This window comes from Erinaceus europaeus, chromosome 9 (genome assembly GCF_950295315.1).
Source record: "Erinaceus europaeus chromosome 9, mEriEur2.1, whole genome shotgun sequence".
NCBI classification, from domain to species: domain Eukaryota; kingdom Metazoa; phylum Chordata; class Mammalia; order Eulipotyphla; family Erinaceidae; genus Erinaceus; species Erinaceus europaeus.
The window spans coordinates 48654199-48675984 of NC_080170.1; the positions used below are offsets into that span (position 1 = coordinate 48654199).

Here is a 21786-nt window from a genome sequence, read left to right on the forward strand (position 1 = left end):
TGTCTCTCTCCTTCTCTACCACCCCCTTCCTTCTCAATTTCTAGTTGTCTCTATCCAATAAATAAATTAAGATAATTTAGAAAAAAGAGATGTAAAATAGTCATTTAGGGGAGGGTAGACTAGACCTTATGACAAATATCCAATTTCAACATTGATCCAGTAGGCGAAATGTGCAAATGTGTCTTAAAAATATATCCTGAAGGAATCATTTTCTAGTTACTTTATCAACCTGCCTTCAATCAATAGATCTTAACACTCCAGCTCTTACTCTCCATTACTATCTATTCTGATTCAGACAGAAGAAATTTCTTTTACCCCACCAATGTGTCCTGGAGCTCCGCTTCCCCAGAGACCCATCCTACTAGGGAAAGAGAGAGGCAGACTGGGAGTATGGACCGACCAGTCAACGCCCATGTTCAGCAGGGAAGCAATTACAGAAGCCAGACCTTCTACCTTCTGCAACCCACAATGACCCTGGGTCCATGCTCCCAGAGGGATAGAGAATGGGAAAGCTATCGGGGGAGGGGGTGGGAAATGGAGATTGGGTGGTGGGAATTGTGTGGAATTGTACCCCTCCTACCCTATGGTTTTGTTAATTAATCCTTTCTTAAATAAAAAAATAAATTAAAAAAAGAAATTTCTTTTATTCTGTTCTTCATCTCATTCACCCATTTTATGTATTGGTTTTATGTATTGGATAGAGACAAAGAAAAATCAAGAGGGAAGGAAGAGTTAGAGGGACATTTGCAGCACTGCTTCGCCTCTCAAGAAACATCTCCCCCCATAGGTGGGGACAGGGGACTTGAACATGGGTCCTTGTGCATTGTAACATGTACATTCAGTTGAATGTACCACCATCCAGCCCCACTATTCATGCATTTAAAACATATTTCCAAATTGTATTTTATTTTACATTTCTATGTGTTTGTGTAAGAGGGAGTTCTCATATTTTTCTAGGGAAATTGAAGATCTCTACTTCACTTCTCTGTATTCATTTTATCATTTATAAAGTAAGAGTAATAATACTTACTTATATACTGTATTAGAGAGGAAGGAAATTAAAAATGTGGAGACAGGTGGTGACCCACCTGGTTGAGCGCACGTGTTACAATGCGCAAGGATGTACGTTTGAGCCCTCAGTCTCCACCTGCAGGTGAGTGGTGAGCTTTTTTCCCTCTCTACCACCCCCTTCTCTCTTGATTTCTGAAGGCTTCTATCCAATAAACAAATAAATAAAGATTAAAAAATTTAGAAAAGAAAATTAGAGATGTAGGGTGGGGGTAAATAGCATAATGGTTATGCAAAGAAACTCTCAGGTCTGAAGCTCTGAAGTCCCAGATTCAATCACCTACACTGCCATAAGCCAGAACTGATACGAGCTCAGGTTTAAAAAAAAAAATTAGAGATGTATAAAATACTAGTCCATGATAAGGTAATCTAAAAGTGATAGTTGTATTTATTATTACTGCTAAATATTATTATTTTGCATGGAGAATTAAAAAACTTACTTCCGCTATGCATGCTTATTTTCTCAAGGTTAGCTTGTACAATTGTTTTTTTAATACACTTTTTTCTTTTTAAAAAAATATTTATTTATTCCCTTTTGTTGCCCTTGTTTTATTGTTGTAGTTATTATTGTTGTAGTTATTGATGTCATCGTTGATGGATAGAACAGAGAGGAATGGAAAGAGGAGGGGAAGACAGAGAGGGGGAGAGAAAGATAGACACCTGCAGACCTGCTTCACTGCTTGTGAATCGACTCCCCTGCAGGTGGGGAGCCGGGGCTCTAACCAGGATCCTTATGCCAGTCCTTGTGCTTTGTGCCACCTGTGCTTAACCTGCTGCGCTACCACCCGACTCCCAATACTCTTTTTTTTCTTTACAACTTTCATGTGATATAATATTTTAAAATTTCTTGTGTGCAACAGTTTGCTATGCAAGTGTACATCTTAAGGAATGATAATTTTCTGTATTGGGATATACAATGTGTTGGGGACTTACTAATTTAATAGTTGATAAAGAATAGACTTCAAATACTGATATTTTCTCATGAGACTTTATTTTTATTACTTAAACAATAATGTAATTTGAAAAGACCAAATAACGCTGAAAGAAAAAGCAAGGAGTAAAAAACTATTACATAATTTTTAAAGAATTTTTGAAAACTATAATAACACCTGCATTCTCTTCATTTACTAACAAGTTATTGAAGATTATAATGATTTACAGTAAAATATTATATTCACCTGACTCTGTAAGAAATTGGTCTTATCATTTTTATTTCAACTTATTACTCCACCCTACCAAAGTGGAATAACTTGCCTATACCTGGTGTTTTCTAAAGGAATATAGATACTACCAAAATCAAAATTCATTGTGAGGAGGACAAACAGGAGAGATCGACCATGTGACTCTTTACTCCATGTCTTCTTCCATGTCAGTCTGCTCTAGAGCATGGATCTCCCTTTCAGGTAGTAACCCATATTCATTTAGGAAAGACTCTACATCCCCTGCAAAAAATTCTTCGGCAAACTGTTCGGCAACACTAATAAAATTGCTTATGAGTTCCCCACCTTTATAGATAAGCAGTGTGGGCAGAACATCTGAGGAGAAGCGCTCCCCCGCACCTGTATGTGAAGCTTTTATCTTACAAAACTTGACCATAGGGTATTCAACTGCCAAGCATGTAAAACTATTGTTTAGAGCATCACAGCCTTTGATTCCATCTTCATAGATGTGAACCACGATTGTAGTGATCTTCTGCTCCTTTTCAATGGCTTCCAAGAATTGCTCTCCAGTTTCTAGCTCATACACACATCCATACCGAGGCCCAAAACTCAGCTTTTGGTGCATGTCCTGCATACACTGTCTACGGTATTTACGAAGGCAGTTTTCATCTTCTTTGTCTTGGTGGATTAGTTCATACTCTTGAATACTCATCTGGAAACAAGCAAAAGATAATAGAGATCATCCACTAGAAACTTTTAAAAAAAATTATCTTTATTTATTGGATAGAGACAGCCAGAAATCAAGACGAGGGTAGGGGAGATAAAGAGGGAGAGAGAAAGAGAGACACCTGCAGACTTGCTTCACTGCTTGTGAAGCTTTCCCCTTGCGGATGGGGACCGGGGCTCGAACCTGGGTGCTTAAGCACTGTAATATGTGCGCTCAACCAGGTGCATCATCACCGGCAACCTCAGAAACCTATTTCTTAGACACATCAAGCCCATTCTCACTTCCAGGAATGCTTAGGTCCCCATCACTCTTCACCTACCCAGTCCTTTATGTGACTGTGTTCACCTCACAGAAGCCTTTGTTTACACATTATCATCTCTGACTACATTACCTAAAGAGTCCCTTGCTTTCCTTTCTTTATACTGGTTCATTTTTCTCCAAAGCAACAGACACTACCTGGTACTGCATTATATTTTGACTTAATTTTTTAATATGAGTTTTCATTACTGATTATACCCTGTGAGTATAGGAATATTATTTTTTGTCATTTATTTCTCTTCAATATTAGCTGTAATGAGTGAAAAATAATGTTTTATAAATTCCTTTTTTAAAAAGTCTTTCATTTTTCCTCTTTCTTATTTTCTTTTATCTTTATCTTGGCACTGAGGCTTCATGCTTCAGGCTAACTTTTTCATATATTAAGTAAGACACAGAGGGAGTGGAAAAGATGCCACAGCACCAAATCTTCCTCTAATGCCCTGGGGCCCAGGCTTGACCCTAGAATGTATGCATGGCAAAGCGGACACCTTCCCAGAAGAGCTGACCCCAGTAAATTATGATTTAAGCACAGCTTATCTTTTTTTGGTTACTTTTTAAAAAGTTATTTATTTATTTTATTTTTTATTGGATAGAGACAGAGAGAAATTGAGAGAGAAGGGCGGAGAGAGGAAGAGAGACAGAGAGACACCTGCAGACCTGCTTCACCGTCTGTGAAGTGACTCCCTTGTAGGTAGGGAGCTGGGGGCTCGATCCTGGATCCTTATGCTGGTCCTTGTGCTTTGAGCCACGTGTGCTTAACCCGCTGTGCTACTGCCCAACTCCCGGTTTCTTTTTTTTTTTTTTTTAATTTTTTTTTATCTTTCTTTATTTGATAGACCAGAAATTGAGAGGGAAGGGAGAGATAGAGAGAGAAAGTCAGAGACACCTGCAACACTGCTTCACCACTTGCAAAGCTTTTCCCCTACAGGTGGGGACCAGGGGCTCGAACCTGGGTCCTTGCACATTGTAACACATGGCCCCCTTTTTGTGGCTTTTTAGGAAAAGAATATTGAGGACTTTCAATCATTCCCATCTTCAAATAATTAATTTTGTCCACTTGGTGAGTGTTTTTTTGTACTTTTCTAGATGCATGTTCATATTATCATATATACATAAAAATACATTTTCCATGTATACCTATACATATTTGTATATAAATTAGTAGTACATATGCATATATATATATAATTAGTTAGGGCTAGGTGGTAGTGCACCTGGTTAGGCACTCACATTACAGTGCACAAGGACCCAAGTTTAAGTCCCTGGTCCCCAACTGAAGGGGGAAAGCTTCATGAGTGGTGAGTAGAGCTGCAGGTATCTCTCTGTCTTTCTCCCTCTTTATCTACCATCCCCTCTTCATTTCTCTCTGTCTCTATTCAATAATTAATTAATTAAGACTTTAAAAAAAAAAGAAAAATGCATTTTCCCACCCCCTCTAGGTAGTGTGATGATATAATTTAATTTTTTTCTGTATCTTGCTTTGTTCTACCAGTAGAACTGCTTCTAGGACAACTAATTTATTTGTACCATAATTTTAATAGCAGGCATGTATTTCTTTCTTCCTTTCTTTCTTTCTTTATTTTGTTAATTTTTTTTATTTCTTTATTGAGGAATTAATGTTTTACATTCAACAGTAAGTACAATAGTTTGTACATGCATAACATTCCCCAGTTTCCCATTTAACAATACAACCCCCACTATGTCATTTAATGTATTTCTTAACATGAAATGCTAAGGCATTTAGAGGCATTCTCTTCTTACACATTATTTCAGTACAAATAAAATTATGGCATCTTTGAAATCTGCATTTTATATTTCATTAAGTTTTTAATTAGTGATTTAATATTGATTTACAAAATTATGAGATAACAGTGTTATAATTCCACCTTTCCTACCACCAGAGTCCTGTGTCCCTATTCCCTCCATTGGAAACTACAGTAGTTCTCCCAAGGTTACAGATATGGGTTGATTATTATTTCTGTAAATATATATATATATATATATATATATATATATATATATATATATATATATATTTTTTTTTTTTTACCAGAGCATTGCTCAGCTCTGGCTAATGGTGGTGTGGGGGATTGAACCTGGAACTTTGGAACCTGAGGTGTGAGTCTCATTACATAACCATTATGCTATCTACCCCCATCCTTGCTCATTTTTTAAAATGGTTTTGCCCGCCCGCTCTTTCTTTCTCTTTCTTTCTTTCTTTCTTTCTTTCTTTCTTTCTTTCTTTCTTTCTTTCTTTCTTTCTTTCTTTCTCTTTTTCCTTCTTCTCTTTCATTCTAAGTCACACTTACACCTATTGCTGCTTCTGAATGTCCTTCCCTTTTATCTTTTTCTCTCTCCAAGTCTTGGGTCTTGATGGAATTGGAATTCAAAGTCCTTTGGTCATCTTCCCCTAACATTGCTCCCTTTCTAGGGGTATAAAATTCTTTATGGGTTACGGAAGGTGGGAGTTCTGGCTTTTATAGTTTCTTCTCTGTTGGATATGGGCACTTATAGGTCAATCCAGACCCCCAGCCTGTTTCCTTTTCCCTAGTCTGGTAGGGCTCTGAAGAGGTCAAGTTCTTTTGAATCATTGAGATTACCAGGCACATTGTAAGTGATATATTTATACTGACTCTTACAGTTCTTACCTTTCTGCCGAATCTTTCCCTGGAGTCTTTATCATCTCTGCTTTGAGGAGAAGACATTTGTCTGAGAATCTCCTTCTTGTTAGGTGGGACTGAATCACTATCTTCACTCTCTAACTTAAATTTTCTCCAGTCATGTATTACTCCTTTGGGTCCTAGAATACAATAAAAAAAAACAAACTGATTCACTTGTTATTTTCACAAGGACTATATAACTGGAGTTTGTGTTTGTATTCCTCTGAGAATCAGTTTAATATTTTTTTGCATTAGAAGAAAAAAAAGTATCTTGTTGGGCTAGAAATTTCTGACTGCTCTGCTAATAATAATGTTTTTCTACTTGATCCAAATGAGCTTTAGTTAAGCCTTTAATGGCAGCACGGTTTATAATAACCTAAACTGGGAAGCAACATAGATGCCTAACAACAGATAAATGGCTAAGGAAATTATGGTACCTATTCATAATGGTGTATTATGCAGCTGTTAAAAATGATGAGTTTATCTCCTTAAGAGCATGGTCAGAACTCAAAGGTATCGAGTTGAGTGAGATATGCCAGAAAGAGAAAGACCAATGCCAAATGATCTTCTTTATAGGTAGAACTTACAAACAAAGAATAGTAGGGAAAACATAAAGTGAAACTTGGACTGGGTGTGGTGTATTGCATCAAAGCAAAGGACTCTGGGATAATAGGGAATGGGACAGGATGAAGAGACATTGGAATTCTGATGTGTCTCCTAGACACCAATCAAGAGGAGATGAGAGGTTATGCCTATGTGTTCAGAACTATACTGTAAACTGTTAACTCCCCAATAAAACTTAAAAAAGATATTTCAGAAGGTCCAGCTGGTGGTGTGCCAGATTGAGTGCACATATTACCATGCACACGAGCCCTGGTCTTCCCTTGCAGGGGGAAAGTTTCCTAAGTGATGAAGTAGTGCTGCAGGTGCTTCTCTTTCTCTTTCCTCTCTAATTCTTCTTTTCTTCTCAATTTCTATCTCTATCCAATAAAATAAAAATGAATCTTTCAGAAAAATCTGCAGTAGTTACAATGCAGATTATGAACTATTGGCAAAATTTAGAAGTGAAGATACTTTAAAAATGAAGTATAGAGGGAGTTGGGCGGTAGCGCAGTGGGCTAAGTGCACCTGGTGCCAAGCGCAAGGACCTGGGTAAGGATCCCGCTTAGAGCCCCGGCTCCCCATCTGCAGGGGAGTCATTTCACAGGCGGTGAAGCAGGTCTGCAGGTGTCTGTCTTTCTCTCCCCCTCTCTGTCTTCCTCTCCTCTGTCTATTTCTCTCTGTCCTATCTAACGATGATATCAATACCAACAACAATAATAACCACAACAACAATTAAAAAAGACAACAAGGGCAACAAAAGGGAAAATAAATAAATATAAAATAATTTTAAAAATGAAGTACAGAGAGAAAATTGAAATTATTTGTGTATATGTAGTAGCTGAAGGTACTTAAAATTACCTTTTCTCCTTTTTATTAATTATTTAATATTGATTTACAAAAATATGAGATAACAGGAGTGTAATTCCACACCGTTACCACCACCAGAGTTCTGTGTCTCCATCCCCTCCACTGGAAACTGCAGTAGTTCTCTCAAGGTCACAGATATAGGTTGGCTATTATTTCTGTAACTATATTTATATGTATTTGCCCATTTTTTCCATGGTCCTACTTTTCCTTCCTTTCTAAGTCACATCTACACCTGTTGCTACTTCCAAATATCTTTCCATTTTTCCTCTTCTCTCTCCTGGTCTTGAGGTCTTGAAGGAATTGGCATACAGAGCCCTCTGGTCATCTTACCCTATCATTTCACCCCTCTGAGGGTATGCACCAGCATTTATTGGGGGTGTAGAGGGTGAGGATTCTGTCTTCTGTAATTGCTTTTCCATATTCCCAGCCTGTTTCTATCTTTCTCTAATAGAGTAAGACTCTGGAGAGGTGAGGCTCCAGGACACATTGGTGAGGTTGTCTGCCCCAGGAAGTCAGGATTATTATGTTTTTTTCTTTATAAAATGTGTGAAAATGTATCATTATAGTTTTAAATTGGTAAGTACCATTGCTTTTTCTTTTTTCCTGAATAAGTTTTTCTATCTTTTGCTCATTTCTCCATTTGACTGTTGGTTTTTCCCTGCTGATGTTGTAGGATCTTTTAATATACATTTGGAAATTAACTCCTTTTTTTTGTTAATTGAGTTGTTTGATACACACACACACACACACACACACACACACACACACACACACATTTTGCTTCCAGTGATTTTACCAGACAACAGATATTCTCTTCCCTATCTCTGTCCCTCTGTCTTACTCATCCTTCCTTCCCTCATCTCTGCAGCTGAATTTACCATTTCTCCCTAATGGACCTTTTTTTTCTTTTCTTTTTTTGCCTCCAGCGTCTCAGTGACTGCACTACAAATCTACTGCTCCTGTGGCCATTTTTTCAGTTTTTTTTTTTTTTTGGATAGACAAAGAGAAACTGAGATAGGAGGGGGGAGAGAAAGGCCTGCAGATCTGCTTTACCACTTGTGAAGCAGCCCCCTTGCAAGTGGGGAGCCGGGGGCTTGAACCGATATGCTTGTGCAGGTCCTTGTGCATCGTACTATGCTCTCAATCTAGTGTCCCATCACCCAGCCCTCACTTTTTGGTTTTGTATCATACATAGAAAGACATACCTCACACCATTGTTACAAAATGAACTGTGTGGTATTAAGAAAACTTGGTTGCTACATGAAGAACAAAATATGACTACCACATGTCAATCAATTCAAAATGGATCAAAGACTTAGATATTAGACCAGAAATCATAAAACTAATGGAAGATAGCATCAGCAGAATACTACAGGGTGTCTGTTTGGGAAATGTCTTCAGACACTCAAGTTCAATGGCGAAGAAAACAAAAGCAAAAATAAATCAATAGAAGTATATCAAGTTGGAAATCTGCACAGCAAAAGGAACATATACAAACACACACACACACACACACACACACACCCCTACTGATCAGGAGAAGATACTGATTGGTACATTGTATATCGCAGAGATGATATATAATAAATAAATAAATGTAAAGAACTCACAAAATTCAGTAACAATGGTAGAAACAACTACAAAAACTAACAGATATATTTAAAAAATGAGAAGGCAGGGGAAGATAGCATAATGGTTATGCAAAGAGACTCTCATGCCTGAGGCTCCAAAGTCCCAGGTTCAATCCCCTGCACCACCATAAGCCAGACTGAGCAGTGCTCTGGTAAAAACAAACAAACAAATAAAAAACAACATAAAAAATGAGAGAAAGGATCTTAACTGAAGAAATTACTCAGCTAACCAGTAGACATATGAGAAAATGCTCAAAGTTACTGAATAACGGAGAAATGCAAATTGAGATAACTATTAGATATCATCTCATACCTGTAAGATTGTCATACATCAAAAGAGAAAGAAACAGTGTTGGTGAGGATGTGAAGAAAAGGGAACACTTTTGCACTTCTGATGGGAATATGAATTGGTCTAGTCCCTGTAGAAAACAGTTGGATGATCCGATCCCTCAGAATACTGGGAGTGGACTTACCATTCTATTCAGCAATTCTCCTTAGCATCTGCCCAAAGAACACAAACATTATATGAAGAGATCTATGTGTGCCTACATTCATGGCAGTAGTATTTATAATGGCCAAAATCTGGAAACAGCTCAAGTGCCTAATAGTAGGTGAGTGGTTGAGATCGTTATGGTATACAATGGAATACTACTCAGTTTTAAGAAACAAAGAGGGGCCAGGTGGTAGCACACCTGGTTGAGCACATATGTTATAATGTGCAGGAACCTAGGTTCAAGCCCTGGTCCATATCTGTATGGAGAAATCTTCACAAGTGGTGAAGTAGTGCTGTAAGTGTCTCTCTGTCTCTCTCCCTCTCTATCTCCCCCTCTTTTAATTTCTAGCTGTCTCTATCCAATAAATAAATAATAATAAATAAAATATTTAAAAAAGAAACAAGGAAATCTTATGTTATTCTACAACATGATTGAAACTGGAGTGAATTATATTAAATGAAATAAGCCAGATATTGTAGAATGAATATGGGATAACCTCATTCACAGGTGAGACTTAAAAACCAAAGCAAGGGAAAATGCAGGCTGAAGCCTAGAAGGACTGTGGCCTTTTAGAACCTGTCTGAAGACTCATAAAGAAGTCATATGGGGGTGAGTGTCAAGGTGGAGTTATGCGTCCAAGTGTCCTATTTAGAGGAGGATGACAACTAGGTGGGGATGATGTGATAGGAAACTAGGAAAATGAACAGTAGCTAAATTACAGTGTAGATAGAAAGGTCTTAAAAAAAAAAAAGGTCTTTATTGGATAGCAAGATATTCTCAAATTTTTTTTAAATTCTTTGATAAATAAAATTTAAGAGTATTTGATTTCACACTATTTTTTTTTTTCGTTCTTTTACCAGAGCACTAATCAGGTCTGGTTTATGGTGGTGCAGAGGATTGAACTTCAGACTTGGAGCCTGAAACATGAGAGTCCTTTTGCGTAACCATTATGTTCCTACTGCCACCCTGATTCACATTAACTTAACCACCACTCAGATGCTTTTAGATAGTTCTATCAAAGAAGGTATTACATTTCTTAAGTTTTAAACAATATTTATTTCTTTTAAATGTTTTTACTATTTATTTGCTGGATAGAGACAGAGAAATCAAAGGGAAGGGGGAGTTAGAGAGGGAGAGAGAAAGAGACACATCTGTAGGACTGCTTCGCTGCTTGTGAAACTACTTCCCTGAAGGTAGGGATCAGGGCCTTGAACCTAGGTCCTTGCACATTGTAACATGTACACTCTACTGGTAAGCCACCACCTCCCCTTAAAGAATATTTAATTATGGTGGTCCAGGAGGTGGCGCAGTGGATAAAAGCACTGGATTCTCAAACATGAGGTCCTGAGTTCAATCCCCGGCTGCACATGTACCAGAGTGATGTCTGGTTCTTTCTCTCCTCCTATCTTTCTCATGAATAAATACATTCTTTAAAAGAAGAATATTTGATTATGCTTCATATTTAATAATGGAAATAGAAAACGTTAGTTTTCTTCAGTCTTTAACATAATATTTCGCTCTCCGGTTTTGCTTACCAGTATGTGTGGCCTGTCCTTCAAAGTCTTCCTCTAAGCTTTGACTTTTGGCTTCTTCCATTTTAGAAATTTGACTGAATATAGTCTGTAAAATAAGCATAGAAGTAATGATGATAAATCTATTGTGTGACAAAGTACTATTTCTGTCTGTAGTATAAAAGGACATTAATTTAAGACCCGTATCATTAAAAATACCTAAACTGAAGAATTTTACAGAATCACGTTTGCCTTTTATTGTTTAGCTTTTAAAAAAACTTCAGTTTAGATCTATGAACTTAGCAAATTTATTCCTGATTTTCTTTTTTTGTTTGTTTACTTAAAAATACTTCAGTTTTGATCTATGTACTTAGTGAACACATTTACTACTGATATTCTTGTTTTATCACTGTCATCATATTTCATAAATATAACATTGGTTTATATTTTTAAATGGTTTAATCACTGTACCACCTCCCAGGTCCCTTACTATAAAATGATCTAATAATAATTATATACTTACTATGGACCCTTGCTTTGTGTTAGACATTTTATAGCTATTTTGTGTGCTAACAATGTAATTCTCAGGTCAGGGGTGAAACTAAATTGTAGGATACATGCTTTGTGTGTGTGAGACCTGGATTCAGTGCCCCAGCATCAAAATTGTTTTTTTCTTTTTAAACACAGACAATTTTATTTTTAATTAACAGAGACAACTGTTAATGCTATTTTGCATACCTGAAGAAGTTGAAAAATAGAGTTTAAGTTACTTGCTTGTCCAAGGTAACTGGGAAAATGGTTGAGCTGGTACAACAGAGGATTTGCATGTTTAAGGCTCCTGGTTTGATTCCTGGTGTACTAGAGACTAATGCTCTGGTTTCTCTCTCTTTCTCTTCCTTTTCCTCTTTCTCTTTCACTTCCTCTTTCTCTTGGGAAACTCTCTCTCATATAAATTAAATAACAAACTACTTGCCCAAGATGAACCAGTAAGAGGAAGAACAAAGACTTGATTTAAGATGTGAATTTTAGCTAAATCTTAATGTAATAATCCTGGAGGAAAAAAATGGATTAAGAGAGAAAGAGAGTGTGCACGAGAGAGAGATCATATCAGCAGTTTGGCATATATGGTGCTAGGGATTGAATTTAGAACCTCATGTATATGAGTCCAGAGTTCTACCATTGTTCCATCTCCTGGACGATAGTAGCTAAAGTTTTATATTTTTAAAAAAACTCAGAATTGGACATATGTTTGAAAACTGACAAACTCAAGCTTTTTGCCACTTTTTTATTTGTGAGAAATCATCGTTCTCTGGTGTTGGTCTGCTTTGAATCAAGTACCTCAGACTCTAAGTTTTAAGTGATAGAAACGAATTTTCTCACAGTTCTGAAAGCTATCAACAGAAGTCCCTGGTCAAGGTGTGGCAGAGTTGGTTCCTGGATGAGCTCCTTTTCCTAGTTTGCAGCCTTCTTTCTATCTGTGTCCTTTGAAAAGAAGAAGTTCATGAATCCTATGAACCCAGGTCCTGCCTTAATGATTGTATTTAACCCTCATGACTTTTTTTTTTTTTTGGTAAAGGGTTTCTCTCTGAATATAGTTGTGTTTGGAGTTAGGTCTTCAACCTATGAATTTAGGAGGACTACAATACACTCAAGACCTGGTCATGTCTTTTGTAAAGACTATTTAGCTTATGACGATGTTGACTGCTATTTTCTGTGCTACATAGCCTTTTATTCCCTTTAATTTCTAAAACTTTGGAGCCCTTGATTTTCTCAAAAATTCCTTTTAATATATATATATATTAATTTTTATTATCTATATTTATTGGATAAAGACAGCAAGAAAACAAGAGGGGAGGGAGAGATACCTGCAGACCTGTTCCATCCCTTGTGAAGCTTCCCCCCTTATGTGGGGACCAGGGGTTTGAACATAGGTCCTTAAGCACTGTAATGTGTGTGCTCAGCCAGGTGTGTCACCACCTGGCCCCTAAATTCCCACCCCCCAAATTCCCTTTTATCCTCTGAAAAGTGCAGTTAGGGAGATGAGATTCTCTAGGGTTAACTTGCGCTGTTTTAGATGTAGCTTTAAATGAATCAGAACATGGAGTCAGACAAACTTCAGATAGAATCTGAGTTCACCTTAGTCTAGGTCAGCTCAACTAGTAGTTTTTCTAAGCATCTATCATATGACAGAATCTTACACACAGAAGAAAAAAAAAACTGCTTTAGTATTTCAATAACTATAATTTCCATTGAGAAATAAAAGGTTAAATATCAGAGCAAAAAAAAAAATTTTTAGAGGTCTATTTTATTTAGTATGGCTTAGCTACAGGTAAATATACCTTGGTCCCTTTCTATTTTCAAATTATAATAAAAGGTCTTAGGTGCCTATTCACAGACAGACTTCCCTAAGTACAGAGTAAAAAAATTTAAACAACCCAACATTTAAATTATCTTACTAACTATGAAATACACAATAGCTTTCCATGGATATTTTAAAAAGTATATCAAGAACAGAATAGTGGAGTAACTCTCACATAAAAATTTCAAAATAACATCTTTTTTGGAACGTGAAGCAAATTATCTTCCTTCTCTTATACACAAGTTTCCTTTTGAAAAAACACAAGAGTGAAGAAACTTTCACAGAAAGTGCTGTACTAAATATGAAATCAGTGCCTGAACATAATTAACATGGAGCACAAATAACTAACCAGAAATCCAGAACCAAAGTGCTTGATTGAAATAGCATGCTCCTGTTACATGAAGTAGAAGCAGCAAGTTATTTAGATTTTTTTCGTCATTTTACTGAAGGTGTGAACCAAGATCCTACAGTGCCGCCCACCTATCCCCCAACTCCAAGCCCCGCCCCCCCCATGTTATGTATCTTTAAGGTGTTGCTGGGGACAGGTTGTGTTGGTTGGTGGCCGATACTAAGGGAAATTGCTAGTTAAGAAACATCTTCCATAGTTCTGCTGCACCTTCACTTTTGATGGAAACGAAATTTTGTGTCCTGATCTGTGTTGAATGAGAATGTCTCTCAAGCGTTCACTCTTGTAGGGCTCTATACTTGACTTTTCCCCCACCTCTCCCCGTACCATTTTCTTAGATCTCTGCTCTCATTTGTTTTTCAAGGTGACTGTGAGATAATCTGATCAACTAAGCCAAGGCTAATGTTCTCACTGAGGCTAAGATAGTCATGTAAGATGCTCTAACCCTCCCTTGTCTTTGCAAGTGTTTCAGGCTGAAAATGGTTCTACTTTTTCTTTGCATTCAAAAAGTGATTGGTAGTGGAGATGTCACATCAGGTAATTCTACCAGCACCAGCTCACACATCTTGGACATTATTATTGAACTCAAAGTGACCCTCAGCATTATTCAAATCATGAAGTGACAAATATTTTCATCTAAGCATTTGTTTCCTCCTTCTCAGCCTTACATTATTATTCTATTTACTGAAATTGAAATTATGAGTTTTTTAAATTTTAGTAAGAGTGATATTGTTTTAGGATTATGAAATATAGAGGGGATTTATGTGTCCTATAGATGAATGTTTAATTATTCCCTAGTTGATTTATTTATATGTATACGTTTTCCAAAGGAGGAGCCAAACATCTTGTGACAGTGTATCATAATGATTAATCCATAAATACTTGAGTTCAAATCTAGCTATAGTAATAAAAAGGCATTTATAGATATTTTATAACTAGTAAATAATTTTAAACTTTAGGACCTGAGGGTACTGAAGGAGGAGTGAAGGAGTTAAAAGGGGGTAGAAGGCCTAATACCCTGTGGAGGAAAGAGGTGGCACTTTGGTTTTGGATATACTCCATATACATGTTTGGATATACTCCATATACATGTTTGGATATACTCCATATACATGTTTCCTAACTAAAATATTTTATTATTGTTACTATTATTGCCTCCAAGGTTATTGCTGGGGCTTGGTGCCTGCACTACAAATCCACTGGTCCTGGAGGTCATTTTTCCCATTTTGTTGCCCTTATTGTTGTAGTATTTATTGTTGCAATTGCTGTTGGATAGGACAGAGAGAAATGGAGAGAGGAGGGGAAGACAGAGAGGGGGAGAAAAAGATAGACACCTGCAGACCTGCTTCACCTCCCTTGAGGCGACCTCCCCTGAAGGTGGGGACCCGGGGACTTGAACCAGGATTCTTATGCCGGTCCTTGCATTTCGCGCCATGTGCGCCTAACCCACTGAGCTACTGCCTGCCCCCCTAAAACATTATTTAAGAAAATATTATATGGGGGGCAGGCGGTGGCGCACCTGGTTAAGTACACACACTACTGTATGCAATAACCCAGGTTCAAGCACCTGGTCCCCACCTACAGGGGGAAAGCTTCGTAAGTGATGAAGCAGCACTGCAGGTATCTCTCTGTCTTTCTCCCTCTCTGTCTCCCACTTCCCTCTTAATTTCTGGCTGTCTCTATCCTATAATAAAATTTAAAAAGAAAAATATATATTATAGCCAAATATTTAAATTAATAATTGAGGTACTAAATCTAACCTAAAATTGAGTAATTAATTGTATGCTCTGCATATGCCTAATTATTTCTCCACCCCAAGAATATGTATGTGTGTGCACAATCATATGTATACTCTACATTTATCTCAAGCCTGGTTTACATTCTCCAGTTGTAGAGTGAGTAGGGTCCTTTAAAATAATACTTCAGTTCTAGTAAGATTTGTTTGTTACATAGCACTTAAGAATGTAAAGACTGTGGTCCGGGGGGTGGCGCAGTGGTTAACGCACTAGACTCTCAGGTGTGAGGTCCTGAGTTCAATCCCCAGCAGCACATGTACCAGAGTGATGTCTGGTTCTTTCTCTCTCTCCTCCTATATTTCTCATTTATAAATAAATAAAATATTTTTTAAAAGAATGTAAAGACTGTAAAGGAGATTAATTTGAGTTACGAAGCACAGATTAATAGCATGTACATGACAATGCTTTGAAAACAATAATATAAAGATTTTCTAACGGTATGTATCCCAGCAGAAAATGGGAGGTGATTATTTCATTTGAAAGAAGCATTCTTGAAGTCCAGTGAATTGACTTCTGTATCTATGATTTTATAAATCATAAGTGATTTACTGTTTTAATGTTCTCTTTCACACTTATGCCATAGTAGGTTGAGCTATGTTTTGAATTTCCATTGTCAAACAAAGGCTTTGAAGAGGTAGTAATAAAACTCAGAGTTCTTGTTAACTCATTTACACATTCCAGTTATTGTGTTAAGTCAGGTCAGGTTGGGTCAACATTTACATTTAAGTGGTATCATAATGACCAAAACAACTCACATAATCAAAAACAACAACCCCCACACCAATAGCAAGAGTGGAACACAGAAAATGCCATTCTCAAAATGACTGTAAGAAAATGCTGAGTATCAATGAAATGAATCCAATTATCAAAAAAAAAAAAAAAAAAAAGTTGAACAATAAACACAAAGCAGAACTTGAAAAGAAAAAAAAAAAAGAAAATGCTGAGTAAATGACTGGTACAGAGCAAATATTTTCTTCTCTTTATGTATGAAGCATACACCTTGACGCTATTGAAACTACCCCTTTGTGATTTTCCTTTTTCTTCATGTCTAAAATCTATAACAACTTTGATAGAATAGCTGAGATAGACATATAGATATCAGAGCTACAGAGCAGATATAATTTTTTTTTCTCAGTTTCTATCCTTTGTCAGATAAACCTGGGCTGGAGGGAGAGGTTGGGAGCATTTGTAAACAATTTGTATGCTAGGAACATGTATCAGTACCCTTCTGTTTATAGCATATATCATCAACAGAAATATTTATTATGGGAAAATATGAAATTTCAAATTATAACTGGATTCTTTTCCTAGTAAAGGAAGAAGATATTGACCTATTCAGATTTGCTTCTATTACATACAGGTGTTTTTTTTTTTTTCCTTCATAATTTGATTGTCAATTTCTCTTTGGAGGACTTATCTTATCCAAAGGAAGCAAATAAACCCATCCAAAGAGATATATGCACCAATTGCTCTCACTTATATGGATAAATTTTATCTTTTCTGAAGAAAATACAAATGTTGTTCAGAGCAGATACGTAGATTTATCCTCTGTCTTATAAATATGTTTATCCACTGAATCCCATTATAAAGACTATTATGAATAGTTCATATATGTCAAATTTGGCTTATAAATCCTTAAGTAAAAATTTGCCAAAATAATTTAGATGATATTTAAATATTTTCTAGCTTTGGTTATAGGTGAACCTAAGTAACATTTATAATAGTCAACATATATATATATGTAAATATAGGTACATATTTGAAACAAATGCTACAGTTATTTTACAGTTAATAAAAATGTTTCATGGTGAGGAGGCAGAAGAAGAGCTGAGTGGGTAGGGTATCTACCTCGCCATTCATATGGCTCAGGTTCAAGTTTTGGTACCAGATGAGTGTCCTATGATACTGGACACAGCTCTGTTGTTATGGCTTCTCTCTCTCTGAAAAAATAGCCTACTCCCCACCCCCCCAAAAAAAAATTTTATGGCAAAATAATGGTAAAACTTTCACTCATCTTCATGATGTTAATTTTAAAGTTCATTGGTAACAATAATCATTTCTGATAGCAGAACAGAAGAAAAGTTAAAGAAAAGCTTCATCTAATTTAACAAATACTGGCCTGTATTCTTTCTTTTAAAAGCTTCCCTTCTGTATAACTACATTTTTGAAGTTTTTGAAACAGACTATTGCCTCTGCTTTAAAGATTCAAACAAACAAACAAACAGAAAAGACATTAAGAAAAATACTTGGATCAAGCAGTGCACCTGGTTGAGTGCACTGGTAACCATTTGTAAGGACCCAGGTTCAAGAACTTTAACCCCCCATCTGCAGAGGGGAAACTTCATGAGTGTTGAAGCAGTGCTGCATGTGTCTCTTTTTCTCTCTTTCTCTATCTCCCCCTCCACTCTCAATGCCTAGCTAGCAAATAAAAAAAAATACAAAGAAAAATAAATCTTTTTTAAAATTATAAATCCTTAGGTACTAAATTATTGGTGGTAGGATATAACAATTTCTCCCTTTCAGCTTCCTTTGACTCAGAGGAATAAGTCATTTTAAATTTTAGGACTATAAAAATAGCTTTAAAAATCATATGATCATGAAAACGACATGTGAACTCACTGTTTGGTTTTCTGTGACTGACGTCCTTGACTATGTTCAGTACGCAGGAGTCCCTGTCTATGGAACTCCTCTTGAACTTGGACAGGTTTAAGCTCAGATTTAGATCCCTGGATATTGATGACGGCTGCAAAAATAGCTCTGAGCAAGTAATAGGATTGTCATAAGAGAATTAACAAAACCTATTTATTAACAGTGAAGCAAAAGCAAATACACTAAAACCAGGACTTCAAGAAAATAAGTCTTTGTCCACCTGTTTACATTACTTGAGAGAAAAAATTCATCTGTTATTTTATGACAGGATGCATAAAGTTCTCTAATCAAGAATTTTTTCTTTTCTGTTGGGGCGGGCTCTGTTGCACAATGGATAGTGCATTGGACTTCTTTTCTGTTGGGGCTTAGTTGTAGAGTTTATGCTCCACATATAGTATGAATCCTTCTCAATAACTTCAATTGGCATGGTTCATTCACCAGACAATTTTCTTCTTCTCTTTAAGCACACTGAAATGCCTGTGTATTCAAATCTCTGATATTACTTATACTGTTTTTAAAAAAATGCTGTAGAAGTTCGAGCCCTGGGAGTCGAGCTGTGGGTTAAGCGCAGGTGGCACAAAGCGCAAGGACCGGCTTAAGGATCTCGGTTCAAGCCCCCAGCTCCCCACCTGCAGGGGAGTCGCTTTACAAGCAGTGAAGCTAGTCTGCAGGTGTCTATCTTTCTCTCCCCCTCTCTGTCTTCTCCTCATTTCTCCATTTCTCTCTGTCCTATCCAACAACAACGACATCAATAATAACTGCAACAATAAAAACAACAAGGGCAACAAAAGGGAATAAATAAATAAATAAATATTAAATAAAACATTAACCCCTTAATAAAATGATTTTAAAAAGGAAGTCCGAGCACTTTTTTATTTTTATTAATGGACAATTATTGTTTCTATGATAACCTTTATTAGAACCATTTTTTAAAAGATTTTATATATTTATTATTGAGAAAGATAGGATGAGAGAGAGAGAAAGAACCAGACATCACTCTGTTACATGTGCTGCTGGGGATTGAATTCAGGACCTCATGCTTGAGAGTCCAAAGCTTCATCAACTGTGCCATCTCTCAGACCACGTTTAAGTGATCTTTAGTAACTTGGTAACCTCTACCTCTCTGTATAGATCACACAGCCCAGAGTTTAAGCATTTCCTGTTAGGCCAACTGAGCTGTGCAAGTGCTCAGCTATTCCTGCTGAACCTCTAAGTAGCACCAATTTAGTAGATAGGTGACCCCTTACTCTTTTTTCTTCTTTCCTGCAGTTCTATTAGATAAAAGTACAGTGGTTTTTGTTGATTAATTGGCACATGATATATATACATAATGTAATGTATAGGTACTAAAGGTTTTGGGGACTGGGTGGTAGCGCAGCGGGTTAAGCACACATGGCGTGAAGCACAAAGACTGACATAAGGATCCTGGTTCGAGCCCACGGCTCCCCATCTGCAGGGGGGTTGCTTCACAAGTGATAAAGCAGGTCTGCAGGTGTCCATCTTTCTCTTCACCTCTCTGTCTCCCCCCACCTTATTTCTCTCTGTCCTATCCAACAACAACAAGAGCAACAAAATGGGGAAAAGTGGCCTCCAGGAGCAATGGATTTGTAGTATAGGCACCGAGCCCCAACAGTAACTCTGGAGGCAAAAAAACCCCAAAACAACAACAACAACAACAACAACAACAAAACCCAATGTTTTGACACGCACACATTAATTTTAGGTGTATAACATGTAGTTCAATATTTGTGTATGTATGTGTTGCAGTGATTGTCAGAGTAATTTCATCAGCATACATAGTAATAACATTTTTATTCTTATGATAAAAGCTTTTACAATTTCCTCTCTTAACAATATCCAAATAAACAATAGTCAGTTGTAAATCTAGGATTGGAAGGGATGAATTTTGCCAGTTTGAGGAGGCTGGAAGAGTCAAAATATGAGAGCCAAATCAATGCTCATTTCCCTATCACCAGCTCTGTCCAAAACCAGCTGCTTTTTATTTGAGTGTCAATTTCTCACAGGGGACAGGAGCTGCTCCCCATAGACCAACTGTGTCTTTCAACTGTGGCACGTAGATTTGGTGTGGTGTAGAAATCTGTTAATTCTGAGACTGGATATTAGGAATCCCACTGTGTGTGATTTAGCTCCTCAACTAGGTCTCTATCAGGTTATATTTCAATGTTCCCTTTGCCTTTTTTGTGTTATTTCTTGACTTAATCAAATCCAGCGTGAAAAGAGACTTTCAGAAAGATCTTTTGGACTCATTTGCTTCTGTGCTGAGCTGTACCCTAGCTGCAGCTAGAAGTTAGGATGTGTATTAAAATCTTCCATATTCTTTATACTTTTGTTTTGTAAAAAGGAAATGCTATAGAAGCTTGAGTTGTAGTCCTTAGCAACTTAATAACCTCTGCCTCTCCATATATTCTGGAACTGATTCCAACTTCAGCAGAAGATACCTATGGTCTATTGTAGACACAAAGGGAAGATTTAACTTGTCTTAGCCAGTCTCTGCTGGCCTGCTTGCTAGACTAGGCTTTTAAATATGTGTGCCAATTTGCTTGATGAAAAGTGCTATTTCACTCTTCTGCTAGTTTTAATTTCACTAGTACTACACATGCTTACTCTCCACTGGATTTATTCTTTTGTGAATTGTTCCTCATATGCATCAGCCACTTTTCCATGGTCATTTTAATATTTCTCTTTATTCATAGATAGTATCTGGTCAGGATTCTTATCTCCTTCCTATGATCTGTCCAGAACAAGTTTTTTAAGGATGTATTTAAATTAATTTGGCATGGCATATAGTTTCACATGAAAAAGAGAAGCCAAAGGATCATTCTCTGATATCAGGACTCAAACTGGGAGCCTCAGGCATACATGACCATGCTTAATCCCTTTAAGTAGTTTTTAAAAGTACAAACTAACAGAAGGGAAAACGCAAAGCAGATCTTGGACTGGAGTTGGTGTATTGCCCCAAAGAAAGACTCTGGGGGTGATGAGGGGGAGGGTTCAGATCCTGGAACATGATGGCAGAGAAGGACCTAGAGGGTTTTAGATTGTTATGTGGAAAACTGAGAAATGTTCCATGAGGGAGTCGCGCGGTAGCGAAGCGGGTTAAGCGCCAATGGCAAGAACCCTCGTTAAGGATCCCAGTTGGAGCCCCCGGCTCCCCATCTGCAGGGGCGTCGCTTCACAAGCAGTTAAGAAGATCTGCAGGTGTCTATCTTTCTCTCCCCCTCTCTATCTTCCTCTCCCTTCTCCATTTCTTTCAGTCCTATCCAACAATGACAACAATAATAATAACTACAACTATAAAACAAGAGCAACAAAAGGGAATAAATAAATATTAAAAAAGAAATGTTACACAAATACAAGTTACTGTATTTTACTGTTGATTGTAAACCATTAATCCCCCAATATACATAAAATAGACTTCCTAGCTTTTTCCAAATTGGAGACCCCAAATCTCAGATGCTCTATTCTACCTTTAGGTCCCTTATTACTAAACAATTTATTCTGCTGTATCATAATGCT

General features: G+C 37.0%; 1 protein-coding gene across 1 annotated transcript; it reads right to left on the reverse strand.

The window, feature by feature from the left end:
* Positions 1-2117: 2117 nt before the first annotated feature.
* On the reverse strand, positions 2118-12125 carry PDC (phosducin). Its single transcript, XM_007523794.2, has 4 exons — positions 11778-12125; positions 11064-11148; positions 5922-6073; positions 2118-2940 (listed from the first exon to the last, which is right to left on the reverse strand). The coding sequence occupies exons 2-4, from the start codon at positions 11122-11124 to the stop codon at positions 2416-2418; spliced, it is 738 nt and encodes a 245-aa protein (XP_007523856.1). The 5' UTR covers positions 11125-11148; positions 11778-12125; the 3' UTR covers positions 2118-2415.
* Positions 12126-21786: the final 9661 nt, after the last annotated feature.